At 43.1% G+C, this 17228-nt stretch overlaps 1 protein-coding gene across 4 annotated transcripts in view; it reads right to left on the bottom strand.

Annotated features, from left to right (window-relative positions):
* The window catches only part of MYO5B (myosin VB), a 363462-nt gene that overhangs the window by 216750 nt on the left and 129484 nt on the right, over window positions 1-17228 (bottom strand). For all 4 annotated transcript variants that reach the window (XM_063639552.1, XM_055299641.2, XM_055299651.2 and 1 more), the window contains exon 2: window positions 7048-7158. In XM_063639552.1, the coding sequence (XP_063495622.1) occupies window positions 7048-7158 (111 nt within the window). The remainder of the gene's footprint in view (window positions 1-7047; window positions 7159-17228) is intronic.

Genomic DNA, 17228 nt, shown 5'->3' with positions numbered 1-17228 from the left:
GTTACCAGCTGGCAAGCAGTTGGTGTTGACCCAGAGGTGGAAATGGCACTGAATAGGAGTTAACCCCTGTATTCAAGTCCTGGTCCATCAAAAAAAGCAGTGGCTCTCAACCCTCCCTGCACACTGGAATCCCTGGGAGAGCTTTTAAGAAAGATAACCTACATCCCATCCCAAGATTTTTTAATTAGTCTGGCTGAAACCTAGGCTTTGCCTTTTAAGTTCCCCAGGGGTTTCTAATGCACAGCCAAAGTTGAGAAGAACTGAACCCAAGTTCTGTAAGGCCTTGAGCCCATCACTTGACTTCCAGGAACCTCAGTTTCCCTAACTGTAAGATGGGAAGCCTAGTTTCAGCAATCTTCAAGGGTTCTTCCAACTTCATTGGCTGAAGGTTTTTAACTTAGGTCCATGGGTGCAGGGGTTTTCTCATTTGTCGCATTACAACAGCTATCCTAGAAGAAAAACCATGTTAAGGAAACTCTATTCCCAGGTAAGAGAAGGCCTCAAAGCTTAAGTCCACTTACCCTCACTACAGCAGCAAGCATGTGGCTCTAGTTTCATTTAATATGCATTAAAAGGTTGTTTTGTGCTATGCCCTAGACAAGCACAAAAAAACACATTTAATGACTGTTCTGCTGTCTCTCATTCTCTAACAGTCCTGTGCTTAAGTTTTATCACCATCTTCTCCAGTCCCCAGAAAGCTTATTCTCCTTAAAGAGAACCTTCTTATTCTTCCTCTTGCACCACGAAGCACAACACAGACACTCAATTACTTGAAAAATAAAATACTCTGATTAATGTAACCTTCCCAATTAGGAAATTCAGTTATGAAGAAGCAGCAAATTAACTCTGAAACTTCAGTGGCTTAATACTGCAAAGGTTTATTTCTCAGTTATGCTAGGTGCACAAGGCTGGCTGGTACTGAGGCTCTGCTTTCTAAGGTCACACTGACACCAACATGCTGCCTGACAGCCACCAGGCAGAGGAAGAGAAGAGCACAGCAAACTCCCGTGGGTTCTTCTCTGCTTCCACCTGAAGTGATCGACATCAGTTCTACTTAGCGCCCACTCAACAAAAGTAATCACAGGGTCCCACTGAACTGCAAGGGGGCTAGAAACCATGGAGAAGCATGAAGGTATCATCTCTGCCACCCTAAGTGTTCCTGCTTTGAGAAGTCAGCAGAAAATCCAAGTAGTATCCAAAAGAGTTTCAAAAAGAGTGTGGGCCAGTCATGGTGGCTCACACCTGTAATCCCAGCACTTTGGGAGGCAGAGGCTGGCAGATCACCTGAGCTCAGGAGTTCGAGATCAGCCTGGCCAACATGGTGAAACTCCATCTCTACTTAAAATACAAAAATTAGCTGGGCGTGGTGGCATATGCTTGTAATCCCAGCTACTCAGAAGGCTGAGGCACAAGAATTACTTGAACCTGGGAGGCAGAGGTTGAAGTGTGCCGAGATTGCACCACTGCACCCCAGCCTGGGCGACAGAGTGAGACTCCATCTCAGAAAAAATAGAAAAAAAAGTGTGAAGTTAGAGGACTGAGACTCAGATACGAGGGTAGGTGGAGTAGTGTCAAATATCCTGCCATGGCCACCACTGTTTTAGAAAGACTTCTACAGATTCTTGAAATTGAGTTTTTCATATCCTAACCCTATATTGTATATTTTCGTCATAAGTTGGATGGAAAACTTCACAGAGGTACAGATATGTCATTTTTACTGCTGTATAATCAGACTCTGGCACATAATTGCTCAATAATAATTTTTAATGAATGAATGATGAATCAACAGTGATGCAAGTAATTAGAAGAAAAGTCTGTAAATGAAAAGCTACTGATAAACTGCCTGGTCAACACACAATTAAGAGGTTTGAATTATAAACAAGATTACAGCAGCATAAAAATATGGAGTCAAAGTTAATCTTTTGACTTCAATTTATTGCACTGCTTACACATTCTGTCAGAACCATAAAGCCCCAGTTTAACTCCTAACTTGGTGTACTCCAGCAATGAACAGACCAGACCACTTTCCTTATGGGCTTAAACCTGAGTTTCCCAGCCTTGTCACTGTTAACATCTGGGGCTGGATAGTTCTTTGTTGTGGGGGTGCCACCTTGTGCATTACAGAGCACTGAGAAGCATCCCACTAGATGCCAGTAGCAAATCCTCCTCATGACAGTTGTGACAACCAAAAATGTGCCCAGACATTGCCAAATGTTCGGGGCAGGGGTGCAAATTGCTGCCCCACTCATCTCTAATCTGGAGCAGCTGGGCAAAGCATCCTAACCTGTGGGGAAAAAAATTAGCAGGAAAAATAGGTCAATGACAATAAATTACAAAGAGCTTCAAGGGTACTCATCTGCAGACAGACGGTGGTGATGGTCACACAACATTGTGAATATACTTAATGCCACTGAACTGTACACTTAAACAGTGAAAATGTTGAATGGTTATGTGTATTTTACAACTTTTTTTTTTATACTTTGACTCTTTAGACAAGATGACTAATTAGTGGAAGCAATATTACCAGTAGATAATTATACGCATTATACTTTATGCTAGCTAAAACATTTTGTGTATGTACAACATAACCATAACTGAGCAATTGAAAGCGAGATAAAGATAAAAATAAAAATTATTAGGAGACCCAAAAACCAGCATTATAAGAACTAAAATGGCCAGCTAAAAGAAGAAGTAATCAAACTCTACCTCTACTAAGAAGCTTTGCTAGCTCCAGAAGGGTATCCTCAGACACTCTTAGCTCTCTGGTTTTGCCAGATGTGTGCACAGCAGGCATTTAAGTTGCATCAAGTACACAAGCACTCTGCATTCTCAAGGTGAATGAGTCTGAGTGCACCAATATGCAAGGACAATAGTCCTAGTGGTTCTGTGAGACTATAGCTTCTTGACATGAGGAACCATCTTTGATTAGGACTTTGTTATAATGTCTTCATATGTTCAGCACCATCCTTAGACCTGAGCAAGAGGGACCCCTTCCCTGACACTGTGTTGCAGAGGGCATTAAATATCACAAGATATAAATCATTAAAGAACACGTAGTGTGCCCCTGTCCTTGGGATCAACATTCAGTGCTGTCACAGCATGATCTGAAATGCTCAACACCGCTCTGGTGACTAACATCTTCAGGCCTCAGAGAAACGCTTCTCCACACCTTGTCCTGTGTTCTTGAAATAAGACAACAGTTCCCAGCTGCCTTGAGGTTCATGGGTTGTAATATTGCCAGCACTGGAGAAATGATGCTTTGGAGTGTGGGGAAGAATCAGGCAGCAAAGAGGCTTAGGTAAAAGGGAGGACAAACTCATTATTCTTCCTTTCAGATAGCACATGCAAAAGATTCTTACATAATGGATTATCATTTTCCAATTAGGCCAAGGGTCCAAGTCCTTGCTTCTCCACATGCTCTTGTCGTGGTTCCAGGGGTGCTAAGTATTTGCAACCCCTGCAACATGACAGAGGAGGAATGCTTTGCAATACTGAACAATTCATACTATTCTTATGTGTTTACACATATATGCAGGTATAACATGCCCAAACCAAGATAGTGATTCTATATATTGGCAGCTGGATAGAGATTGAATAGAATTGCAACTATCTTTATTTTTAAAATATTAAATGTTTAAAAATGTTTTTAATTAAAAATATGAGATTTAAATAATTTGATAAAATATACTTTAAATGGATGTAGGGTTACATTCTCTTGCCCTGGCCCTCCAAATGTCAGGGTGGGCTTGGAAATACTGAGACGATAGAGTGCATTACTCTTTGAAAAGCTCACATGCTCCCCTGTCTTCCTCTCACTCATGAATGCTAAGTCAGAGCCTTGCCCAGAGGGAGTACTCATCAACAAGGTGGGTGATAGACAGTATATACAAACTCAGTTGGAAAATGAAATTTAAATTAAAAGCCATGGAAACAAGGAGAGTTTTCCCCGACACTAGAGGGCAGGAGTCAAGCAGTCAGAAAGGGAGGTGGGGCCAGGAGAGAGAAGGCCTGGCCTGCACAGAGGTGCTCCAAGAAGAACATGCAGAAGCTACCTCATCACCGAGTTTTGCATCCCCTGAAAGCCTGATCCACTCTAAAAACAGTCTTGTGCTAAGAGTTGGCACACCTAGATACCTTGTACCCATCATGGCTCTGGGGAGAAAAAGGTATAAGATGCTATTCCCCCAAGAAGTTTATCATCTTGTTGACTTCAATATGAAACATCTTACATTATGCCAGGTGAAATAAACCAGATACAAAAGGACAACTACTGTACGATTCCACTTCTATGAGGTACCTGGGATCATCAAACTCAAGAGACAGAAAGTAGAATGGAGGTTTCCAGGTGCTGTGGGGGGAGAAGAGATTGGGAAGTTGGTGTTTAATGGGGATCAGGTTTCAGTTGTATAAGAGGAAGAGTTCTGAAGAAAGATAGTGGTGACGGTTACACAATGTAAATACCACTGAGTTGCGCTGACTGCCACTGAATTTTAACTTAAAAATGGTTAGCGTGGTAAATTTTATGCTACATATATTTTACCAAAATAGAAATGAATGAATGAATGAGCAAAAGCAAGAGTGAAAAAACCTTTCAGAGGCACAGAAAGAAGCTTGACTGTCTTGAAGAGGGGACAAGTTAGCAAGCAGGAGGAAAGTCCTATCATAAGTCAGAGGTTAGGAATATCATTGTCTTCCTGGAAGATAATCTAACTGATGTTAATCCTTTGCTGATGCAGTGAAACCCACACCATTGAACTTCAGGGGGAGGGAGGATGCACAAGGTTGGTTGGAAGAGGCTGCTGGGGCAGATTTTCATGCCAGCATAGTACACCATGGATAATTTCAGCTTCAGGGGAGACTCTGCATTCAAAGTCTGGCCACGTAATTTCTGTGCTCCTGCCTCTAGTCCACAGCTCCACTAAGTCACTCGTAATGATAGCTCAGAGCCAGCCGTGGACAAGCCACTGCCCAGGAGCAACCTGGACAGACTCAGATGTTCAGAGCCGATTATTTCTTGAGAGCTGCTAATCTCCAGTGCCAGGCTTTCCTTCCAATTACATGCTGCCTGGCCTTATAGCAGGGGAAGGTGGAGATGGGGTCTGGGCAGCTGCCAGGATTAGTCATGCAGGGCCAAATTCATTTTCAGCAGGGTGGGCAAGCATCTGCTCTGTTTTAGCAACATGGCAGATCATTCCTCACTACCTCCGTGCAACTTTTTAAAAACACCCACCCACTAGAAAAGATCAACTGAAATGCAATCTGCTGGAGTAGAGTAGAAGATACACCATTCAAGTGGGTGGACTAATTTCATTTTTTTTCCCGGGCGTGGGGTGGGAAGTTATTCAACATGGCAAACATAATTCCATCTGTTGGGAGTTGTGCTTCACATCTCAAAAGCAAGAGGCGGCTAGCGAAGGCTGCCTACTAGGAAGAGGAATGTGAGGGGTGCACACCTTGGTACAGACATTGTCTAACAAGCTCATGTTCCAGGTTTACCAAGTGATATGCTTAAGTTGATATAAAACAGAAGTTAGTAGTAGGATGTTCAATCAAGTTAATCACCAACCATCTAGAAAAGGAGACAAGACCAAGAATAGGCAGGAAATGATCAAAGGACAGAGGATATGGTGCACACTTTTAGTGCTGTTGCCATTCAGAGAGGAAATAGTCTCTCCAATCCGAACCTTTTCTCCAAGCAATGTCTGTTCTGCAGCCCAAACTCAATCCATCTCAAAGCTGACTCTTAATTTGTTACCAACCATTTTGTTCCAAACCTATTTTTCTCCCAGTCATCTCCCCCACTGTAAAGTCTGCATGAACTACCTCTGCCTGCATCCTCAGCCTCAAGCCACCCAACCGTCCCCTTCCCCGACAGCTCCCAGATGCACTGGCTTCCTTCCCTTTCCTGGAACACAAGGTCTCAGGGCTTGGGCACACACAGCTCCTGCCTGGAATACTCTACTCTTGGTCACCGCACCCTGAATCTTCCATGGCCAACTCCTTCCCAAAACCCTGTCTCCTCAAGAGGAGTTCCAGCTACTCTGGGGGCTGAGGCAGGAAGAGGATCACTTGAGCCCAGGAGTTTCAGGCCCGCCTGAGCAACACAGTGAGATCCCATCTCTTTAAAAATAAAAAGAGTGGGTTCCTTTTCTCTCCTATACCTCATGCACTCACTTCCATGCCTACTGCCATTTATCGTAATACTTTGTCTCACTTTTGTGTTCATGTTCACTGCCCCCCTTTAGCACTGAGCTATCTGAAACAGCAGGGCCACAACCGTTCACCCATGTGCCCCCTGGGACCAGGCACAGCATATAGGGTGAGCATCCATTATTTGTGAAATGCACCAGTTGCAGAGGCAGTGGTCACAAAAGGCTCATGAGAAGGGAAACTAAATCAGACACATTAGGAGGAATAGAATTTCACAGTTACTACCTTGTTTCCCACTTGAAAGGAACAGTCTGAAGGTCAAAAAATAAAAAATGCTCACTACAGCAGCTAACACATAGGGAGCACTTATGTGCCAGGCACTATTTTAAGTACTTGCCACATATTAACCCATCTTATTCTCAAAACAGCCCTAGATAAACTAGCACTCCCATTTTATAGATGAAGTAACAGGCACAGAAAGATTGAGAACTGATGTAAGGTCACAAAACTAGTGATGGCTGAGCCAGGATCCCAACCCAGGCAGGCTGGCTCCAACCACTGTACCCCGTAGGGACCCTTGTAGCAGCTCCTCTCCCTCACTTCCCAGTGAGGTCTCAACCTCCTGTTCCCTCCACTCCACTGAGAAGATTCCTGCCTTGACCACCAATGATCTCTCAGCTGCTAACCCCAATAAGCACTTATTTTTTGTGTGACATCCATAAAGCGGCTTCCTGGCTTAGCACTTTCACATACATCAACAGCAACAAGAAAGAATCCAAGGGCTCAGGAGCTCCAATGTCCAGGGAAAACTCCAGCCCACAATGTACTATCTACTCCTGTTCCTCGCACACCTGAGCTCCCCGCCCCACCCCACCCCCGCCCCGGACTCGCTCTTACCGTTTCATCCTCCAGTCTGAGCTGCAGGCTCTTGTCTCCTTCTTTGTAGTCCTTGGTTAACTCAGCTGAGCGCCATACCTCATCAGAGTCAGGGATCCAGACCCTTGTGCACTGAAAGATTAAAACAGAAGAAACTTAGATACAGAACAAAGCTCTCAGATTTCTAAATGTGTGTCACTACCTAGAAAGTGCCCATCAAGAGAACTTCTAAAGCTATCTGCACACATCTCCCCACCTTCTCATTTCAGGACACAATGTGATCTGCTGTCATGATAACAGGGGAACAATTCACAGGACTGGTGGCACAGGGCTCCTTTTAGATGTTAAAAGAACATTGCAGATCAATGAAATTAAAATTCTACCCAAGAGACTGCTGAGCCTACATTTGTTTAAATACACTAGATATTGCACCATTATCTCAAAGGGTGTTACAAAATAGCGATGTCAGAGGGAGTTATTTAGCAGGCTACAAACAAAACAACACAGGCAAAAGCCAAGACAGTACAGCAAATGTTCAAAGCTTGGGAATCTCTGCTGATATTCTGCATTCAGAGACAAAGTCATTTTCCTGCAGAAGTGAAAGAAAGTGGTCAGCAAATGGAAAGTGTATTTAAGTATCCTCCAGTTCTCAGCCACCTCAATTTATCTATCCACTCTTTTTCTTTTTTCAGATGGGGTCTCACTCTGTTACCCAGGCTAGCATGCAGTGGTGTGATCACAGGTCACTGCAGCCTCCAACTCCTGTGATCCTCCTGTCTCAGCCTCCCAAAGTGTTGGGATGACAGACAGCAGCCATTATGCCCGGCCTATTTGTCCATTCTTTAAGCCATAAACCCAAAACTTTCACTCACTTTCCCCAAGTAGCTGTCCTGATTTGCAGACAAAGTCATTGAATGGGGCCAAGTTCTGGCAGGAAAGAACACAGCCCTTGGTAAAGTAGTGATACAGGATTAACTGTCAGTGACTTGCCCAGCACATTCTCAACGTAACTAGGGGGTTCCCCGCCCTACTTGCAGTCAGAATCACCTGGGGAGCCTGGAAAATATCAATTCTTGGCTGTACCTCAGACCAACTCAGTCAGGATCTGAGGTGACATAAAAGCTCCCAGAGACACTAACGAGTGCTGAATGGCAGCATCTGGATCTCCTGGGATCCCACTGCACAGCTGTCAGAACAATTCCTGCATTTTCATTTCATAGGTAGACAACTTCCACAGGGCCTATTTTCTGTAGAAGCCGTCAGTGCACACACATACATCTGGCTTCTTGGCCATAGAATATTATCAGGAAATCTGAAACAAATGGTTCTTTTGACCAAAAGCTCAACCAGAACATGTGCTTGGGTCAGCATCATCCACTTCACTCCTGGAGTGACAGCTGAGCACAGACCCTGGGCCAGTCTGTCACCTGTGCACATGCGGCCAGCTGGCTTTACTTTGGTCCTGACTTTTTTTTTCAAAGCAGTGTTTTCGTCCAGGTAATCAGAGGCTTTTTTTTTTTTTTTTTTTTCAGCAAGATCCTGACTCCTCCTACACTTGTCTCTAATTCACTATGGAACAGTGAAAGTTGTAAGGTAATAGAATCAGAATACCAGTCAGTGAGAAAGCAAACATCGACCACTTTGCATCCTTGACATCCCAACTCAGGATACAAGCCAAAGTCAGCTGTTTCATTACTAAGAAACAAATTCACAGAATCTTAACCTTCTCCCTGCTTCTTAAGCCTGCTGCCTTATAGCAAGATATTATCATGTCTTTATAGTAAAATAATATAGAGCTTTAAAATAACAAAGAGCTTTATTGCATCTGAGAGCTCCAGAGTAAAATATAAGGAATGTCCTGAGGTACCTCCAGAGAAAACCTTCTGAGCATTTGCTGACCTTAACTGTCAACATTTCTTCTACCCCCAGGTGTCCTCACTTTCTCCGCTATCGTTTAAGTCCACCATCCATCCAGCTGTGATGACCTTTAAGCTCCTGTCCCGAAGCTTCAGGTGAGTGTCCATCCTTCAGCCTCACCACAGCTCTCTCTTGTCACTGAGTTCCACTCCTGGGACTCCCCCTTCAGCCAGCACACCCAAGAAATTTTTACCTAAAGCAAATTCTCCACTCCATGTAAATCATGTCAGGAATGGCTCAAGATAACAGAATGAGGAATAATCAGAAAGGAACAGGAAAATCCCAACAGGAACTGAACGGAGGTAATGTTGTGTAGATCCTGGAAGCCAGGGAGCCCAGTCCCAGTTCAGCCAAGGACTCTGCTGGCCATCACCCTGTGGCCCGTATGCCACTCATGGGGTGGTTAGTTGCATCCAGCACTGAAGAATCTCATTGCCTGGCTCGATCTCAACTTTTATTCTAGGGGAGTTCATGTACCTTTCTAGTTATATAAATCTCTCCTCTCTAAAGAGACTGAGAGCACCTGGTAGGCATACAATTGGCTTCTCATATTGTCCCATACCCACAAAATCTATCACAACATAAGGGGCACAGTGGGACCCCAATGGTACTTTAGCTCCTTGTTCTTCCAGGTGAGGACCTCAGCATCATCGTCACCTAGGAGCAGGTTAGAAGCATAGAATTTCAGCTTCCTCCAGACTCACTGCATCAGAATCCTCATACTAACTACTTACTCTTCCATTCCTGCAACATCATCTCACTCTCCCCTGCCTTTGAGAATATGTCAGCAAACTACAGCTGTGGGACAAATCTAGCACACTGCCTGTGTTGCCTGTTTTTGTACAGCCCATGAGTTAAGAATGGTTGAAAAAAGCTCAAAAGAAGGATATTCACTTAACATGAAAAAATCACATGAAAGTCAAATTCTGATGTCCATAAATCAAGTTTCCTGGGAACACAGCCACATTCATTCATTCATTGATGTATTATCTATTTAATACTTTCACATTTTAAGGCTAGAATTGAAGGCCAGGTGCAGTGACTCATGCCTATTATTCCAGCACTTTGGGAGGCAGGAAGATCATTTGAGGATAGGAGTTTGAGACTGGCCTGGGCAACATGGCAAGACTCTGTCTCTACAAAACTTAAAAAAAAAATTAGCCAGATGTGGTGGTGCATGCTTGTAGTCCTAGCTATTCAGGAGGCTGAGGCATGAGGGTCCCTGGAGCCCAGAAGCTCAAGGTTACAGTGAGCTATGATCGTGCCACTGCACTCCAGCCTGGACAACAAAATGAGACTGTCTCAAAAAACAAAAAGTAATGACAGAGACCCTGTGATTCAAAGCCATTTTAAAAACATAGTAGGCTGGGCACAGTGGCTCACACCTGTAATCCCAGCACTTTGGGAGGCCAAGGTAGGTGGATCATTTGAGGTCAGGAGTTCAAAACCAGCCTGGCCAACATGGTAAAACCCTGTCTCTACTAAAATTACAAAAATTAGCCAGGCGTGGTGGTGGGTGCCTGTAATCCCAGCTACTTGGGAGGCTGAGGCAGGAGAATCGCTTGAGTCCGGGAGGCGGAGGTTGCAGTGAGCAGAGATTGTACCACTGCACTCCAGCCTGGGTGACAGAGCAAGACTCTGTGCCAGAGAAAAAAAACACATAGTAAAATGTTTACTATCTGATCCTTTACAGGAAAGCATGCCAACCTCTGTCCTTGTACTTACTATTTCCTCAGGCCACAGTGCCCTTCCTCACTCGTCCATGTGGGCAGGGTCCAACTTCCAACACCATCTCCTCACTGATCACTTCCTTTCCTGTTCCCCATAGAGTTAGCCATACCCAACCATAAGCTGCCACTATCAATTCTTCTATGATTAGCTTTCCTTCTGGTTTTGCAGTCATTTCTTTCACATCAGTTTCATCTCATTACAGCAAGATCTTCCAAATATACTGTTGGGCATCTTTGTATCCCTAGGATCTGGCACATCCTGGCACGGAACAGATGCTCATTAAATGTTCATGCTGAGTATAGGAATCACTGAACAGAGAATGTGCATTCACGGGGCACCTGGTTTATACCTAAAACACATTGTGATAAGTACCATGTAACCAAGTATGAACATGGAGATGTAGCTCCTGAACCTAAGGGATGTATATCTAGTTGGGTCGATAACTGACATAAAAATATGCCCTAATGGGGTGATGTGACCAACTCCTAAGGAGAGTAACATCTATCCAGCGGAGAGAAGGAAGACAGGGAGAGAGGGGGAAACAAGTTGATGCCGACTTTGGAAGAGAGAAAGTTGGTAGCCAAATTCTTGCATGATGTTTAAAAGGATTTTGTATATGCAGATCTGATCAAGCAAGCTTTAGATGCAAATCTAGTAAATATTGGGCACAAGATATGTGTCCAGTCAATCTCCACAATAAAGACACATGGACACGCATCGAGATTATAGCAGTTCATTGTTAAATCAGAATGAAGTGAACCCCCTGTTCTGTGCAGGATGGTTCACAGCTGCCAGCTGCCACCTCCCCGCTCTGCCTCCTCACTTTTATCTTACTTTATGGATTCTCAGCTTAAAGTGTCTATAAATTACTGAGCAGGGCTGTTTACCCAATGTCATCCATACTGCATATAATGAGAAATTTATAGATCTTCCAAGGGTAATTTTAACCATAATCAAATTTTGTCTTACATGCTGGCTTTGCGAGATGCATTGCTTCTGTAATCAAGTACAAAGCAGTATATGATGAGTACAAAATATATGGCCAAGAAACAGACACATGAACTAAGAAGGGAGAGACAAGACCACAGTAGCTGGGAAAGACTTGAGGAAGGCAGATATGATCTGAGGTTTGGAGATGGAAAGGATTCAGAGGGGAAGGGTTTCTTTTTGGAGTGATGAAAGTGTTTTGGTAACCAGACAGAGATGGTGGTTGCAAAACACTGAATGTACTAAACTCCAAATTGTTCACTTTAAAATGGTTAGTTTTATATTATGTAAATTTTATCTCAGTTTAAACACACACACACTGTTCTGGTTGTAGAGAATGCAAACAGTATCTTGTACACGCTCTCTCCTGGCATCGGTTTGCATTACTAGTCTATGAAAAAGCAGTAAAATATTTTCACAGAAAGCCATTATTTTATGAGCCAGACAAACTCTCTAGAACCAAGGATCTGTGTTGCCTCTTAATTTTTTCTCACCTTCAAGGAATGTCTTCAAACAAATCTGACCACTACCAGATTTACTGTAAGCCAACAGACTATAAGCCAGACAAAACTCACTCATACAACCCAATTACCATGCCACTCAATTTGTCACTATCCTATTTTAACAACACTTAATTCCATCATATCAAAGTAAATAAAATAGCAAGTCTGACCCGATTATCAAAGAAAAGCTTGTGACTTTTGGAAAGTTCTTTTGAAAAGAGCCCCACATACTTCCTAGAGAAGGCAGATGCCTACATCAAATGTAAATGCATTAGTACCAAGCTATTCTCCAACCCCCTGTTCCTTTATTCCACTGCAGGGCCAGCTCCAGCAGCTGTTCTCCTACATACACAGCTGGAGGGAGTGGCCGTCTATGACAAGAGCCTCAATCCTGACTACACACTAGAACCACCTAGGGAGCTTTCACAAATTCCCATTGCCAGGCAACACCCCATCCTACTTTTATCAACCTCTGGGGGTGGGAACCAGGTAGTGTTTTCTGAAGCTCCCCAAATGAATTCAATATGCAAGCAAGTTTGAAAATGTAATTCCATGTGGCTGACTGGGTAACAGATTTGAAGGATATCACAGACCCTCATGTGCTACAGGCCTCTCCCTACCAGTCTGTGATTAAACATTAAACTCCAGCCTGCAGATTATTTCCCCAGAGCTAAAGAACTCTTTCCCAAAAAGCCCCAGCTAAAATGTAAATACAATGTCCAGAAGAGCACAGCATTTATCCATATACATGAATTATCAGGCTGTAGCACTGTGGTCAAGTGTGTGGGCTCTAGAGTCAAACAGCTTTGGGGAGGAATTCTAACCACTATTTATTAGCTTGTGTAAGTTGATGAATGGGTCTGAGCCTCAGTTTCCTTAGCTGAACAACAGGCAAAAGTTCTATCTACCTCGTGAAGTGTTCTAAGAATTAAATGAGAGCCCACTATCAGAGCACATAAGTATTAGGCAATGATGATGATGATGGTGATATTACTATACAGTTTTGTCGAGAAATCCTGATAGGATTTTGGATAGAATTAGAAAATGCGAAAAGGAAAATAAGAAACCTAAGGTGGTCCATGTTACTGGGATCCTTTAGATGTCCTGTAGGTCATAATACATAGGTAGCCACGTCTTACCTTAAAAATCAATACCTACTTCTAGCCTACTTCTACTCCAAAAACCTGAGAGAATTGATTCTCAATGCTGGCTGGCATATAAGAATTATCTGCAGATCTTCAGATCTTTAAAAAACAAAACCACTAACACCCATATCCCACACTTGAATAGTTAAATCTCTGGGGGTAGGGCCCAAACACTGTATTTTTTAAAAACTTCCCAAGTGATGAATGCACTGTCAGAATTAAAACTCCTATCTCAGAGTGAACCTCAGGAGCCAAGGTGGACCTTCAGGGAGAAGAGAACAGGGACATTTGAAACCTGCACTCCCTGGAATTAATAATAATGCTACTTCCATCCCCTCCTACTAACATAAGTAATCTTAAGTATTTGAGTCATTTCAACTTAGTTTCAAAACTGAATGAGGATGAGCAGGGTTATCAATCCTCTTTTATACAGGAGAAACCTGAGGGTTAAAAGTACTGAACAATTTCCCCGAGTTGCCAAGAGCTTAGTCAAAAGCAGGCCTGAAGAAAAGATCTCCAGTCTCTAAGTCCTCCACTGTCTACCCCACTCCTGGAAATATTGATTTGTTTACAGCAGCCCAGAGTCCTGCTGAGTATGTATTTTATACAGGTAAAGTGCTTTGTAATTACACACGAAAAAAATGTACAAATGCCCATTAACAACGACACGCCAAGTTAAGCCACAGGTAGTTTCAGCATTAAGCATCAGACAGGCTGAAGTTTCAGTTGCAACAAAGCATTGGCCGGAAGCAGGGCAGTCTGGGCAGAGTTCCCTGGGAATGGACAATGGATCCCACAGCCTAACTTGATAGCTGGCAGTATAAACTCCCTGTCCATTCCTGTGATTAGGGGACCAAGAACAGGAACACTGGTCTGTTCAGAAGAAAGAAGGAAGAAAAAGCATTTCTAAACTAATAGTTTCATTTAACACCAGCAAAACAGCAGTTTCCCAAGTGGCTTGGTACCTGGAAGGATACTGCTGTGTTGTAGGAACTATGAAAACACCTTACCTAACTGTGCTTGCAAGAAGTGGGTCACACTCCACTCTTTTGCAAGGTAAGAATTTAGAAGATAAAGACGAAGCCCTGCACTCCCTCCCAGTAGAACTTCTCACAATCATTTCTACAGGTACTGCTGTCTGAAGGAGTGTTCATGGGCCCAGACACCGCTTCCTGAACCCAGTGGTGATGATTAGTCCTGCAAATTTGGGGAGCCCAAATCAAGAACATTCCCACTGGTGTGCTGTTGGTCATCTTCCCTTCACATTTATTGGGCTGGGCTCCCACTATGGGAGACAGAAGAGCAAGGAGGTGAAGATTCAGATATAGGGTGCTGGTCCCCACTCCCATCATCAGGTAAGGGTCTACACTTCTGAGGCTCGGCTTCCTCAGAAGGTATTTCATCATCTGGTGGAAATCTCTTCTGCACCAGGGTTGTTGTTAGGATTAAATAATGTATACCAAATATTTGGCCCAGTATCTGGCACATTTTAAGTGCTTAGTAGTTCTTACTATGGCAGGACTTAGGCACTGGGAGTGAATAAAACCAGAGAGGACTCCCTCTAGGAGAGCACAGCCAGCCAAAGAATCCCAACAGAAATGTGTGCGTATAAAGTGTCATGGGAACAGAGAAGCTCAGCGCTTCCAGATTATTTCCCGAGTTAACTCCTCCTCCCCCAGTGGTGAGCCATGCTTCTGAGTTTCCGTTTACTCATTTCCATTAAAGGCTTCCTGAACCAGTAATAACCTTCCCCTTTACCCAAATGCTTTCCACTGGAAAGCTCCCTGTAATTTAGAGCCACAAGGAATTACATGTAAATATCCTGTTTGTCCAGAGCCACCTAAGTAACTAAAAATTCAGGTATGATTTCTGAGCCAATTAGGTAGATTCCCAAGTCCCACCCAGATGCCTCCTTATCTTGCTGCTGGTTTTTCTTAAATGACAGAGAACCAGGGTAAGTGGAACACCGGGAGAAAGAACTATAACATAATACACACAGACGGGGACAGCAGAGAGCCACTGAGCAACCTCGGGGGAGAGGAGAAAAAAGCAGAGAAGAAAGAGTCGGAGAGGAGAAAAAAGCAGAGAAGAAAGAGTCGCTCTGATGTGGTAACTGCATAGTCACATAGCACAATTATAATATTCAACATTTCCTGCCATTTAAATGAAACAAAAGTCAATTATAACCAAAAGGCAAATCCACATGCTACGGTATCGTATCATCTCAACCCAGTCTCTTGAGAAGAGAGTCAACTTTCTGTGATCTCATTGTGTCAGTCACAATTCCATCTCTCTATCACACATTCTATATCTGTATTTGAAGCTAATAAGGAATCGAGTCTCCATGTGGCCGATGAAGGCAAAATTTACTTGTTTACTGCCCTATGAAAGTAGTTAACAGAGTAAGCAGTGTGTCCTCAAGTGATGAATTGACAAGATGGGAAGCGTTTGGTGTACGAGCAACACTGCTGAGTCATTTTATCCAGCTGGTTTATACCAGTAGTATACTTGTTGGTGAGGGAAGCAGTGATAGCAGAGGCTTAGAAATACCTATCAAGCAATGTGGTGATGCTCTCACTTCAAGACTTCCCACAATCTACTTGGACAACAGACATATCAGTTTAGTACCTGTCCACTTTCAATGAACTTGGATTGTAAATCCCCAAGTCTGAATTGAGCACAAGGGAACATTCTTTGCAGACTGTGAATGACCTAATGGCCTAAGTGGAAAGATCACTGAAAGTTCCCATTTAAAAAGGGATGTGTCCATAGTAAGTCAGCTTTTTAAGGCTGCAATGCTTAATCCATTAACCTGCTTGCCAAAAAAGCTAAAAAAGATTTCCTCAAAGCTAGTGCATATCATGCAGCTAAAGGATATGTCTGGATCCAATCAAGTAGCTAAAAATGTTAAAATCCTACTTCCATAATTTCAGCTCCTAGACTGTCAATGCTCCCTAAACAGAGCAATCAAGTATATGAATTAAGCAATCTACTATCATATTAAAAATCTTTAAGTCACTTAAGAAGTTTTCCACCTTCATTTTCAAAGCTCATTGACATAATTCAACTTTTAAAATCCACATCTGAGTCTACCACAGGATAGTTGTTCTCCTCTTCATCCAGTGGATTTATATTCTCATCTCTATAAAAGACCAGTATATTGCTTTCCACAGAGAAACAACCTTAAGAGTTTATGATCACCATTAACACTTATTGAAAGGTCATAACCCTATAAATATTTATGCAGTCTAAGTTTGCTTCCTTTTCCTTTTTAAAAACCTGTTCCATTACTTGCCCTCTCTAAGCAATCAAAGCAAGCACTGACTGAAGTTATTTTAGGCTAAGTTCTCTTCTGCAAACCACTTCATTGACCAAAATAATTAAGAGAAAGCATAGGAGCACCACTCTTTCTTAAGAAATAACTTGGGGGAAACTGCACCTTGTATTTGGGTGCATGAGTTGGTTTGTCCTTACTCTGTCTTCAAGAGATGACCTATCTCAGAATTTACACACCTCACCTACTTGCATCTGGAACTCAAGCGAGCTCTCAATTTTCCTTCCACAGGAGCATGTCAGTCTCCCCCATCTCCAATTACTCAAACACCTATCTTTGAAGTTGTTCAATAAACATTCAACTCCTGTATGTCCCTAATAGGCTACCAAGGCTTACAGACTGGAGCATGGACTCCAGTTCACCTAATCCTCTACAAGTATTTACTGAAGACCTCTGCACAACAGCCAGGCACTGTGCGAGGTGCTGGGCACAGTAAAGAGGAGATACGATGTCTTAGTCTGTTTTCACACTGCTATACCAGAGCCTGCATAACTTATAAAGGAAAGAGGTTTCATTCACTCAGTTCTGCATGGCTGGGGAGGCCTCAGGGATCTTACAATCATGGCAGAAGGCAAAGAAGCAGCA

The sequence above is a fragment of the Symphalangus syndactylus genome, chromosome 1 (genome assembly GCF_028878055.3).
Source record: "Symphalangus syndactylus isolate Jambi chromosome 1, NHGRI_mSymSyn1-v2.1_pri, whole genome shotgun sequence".
NCBI classification, from domain to species: Eukaryota; Metazoa; Chordata; class Mammalia; order Primates; family Hylobatidae; genus Symphalangus; species Symphalangus syndactylus.
This window is presented reverse-complemented; position numbering and strand designations above follow the sequence as displayed.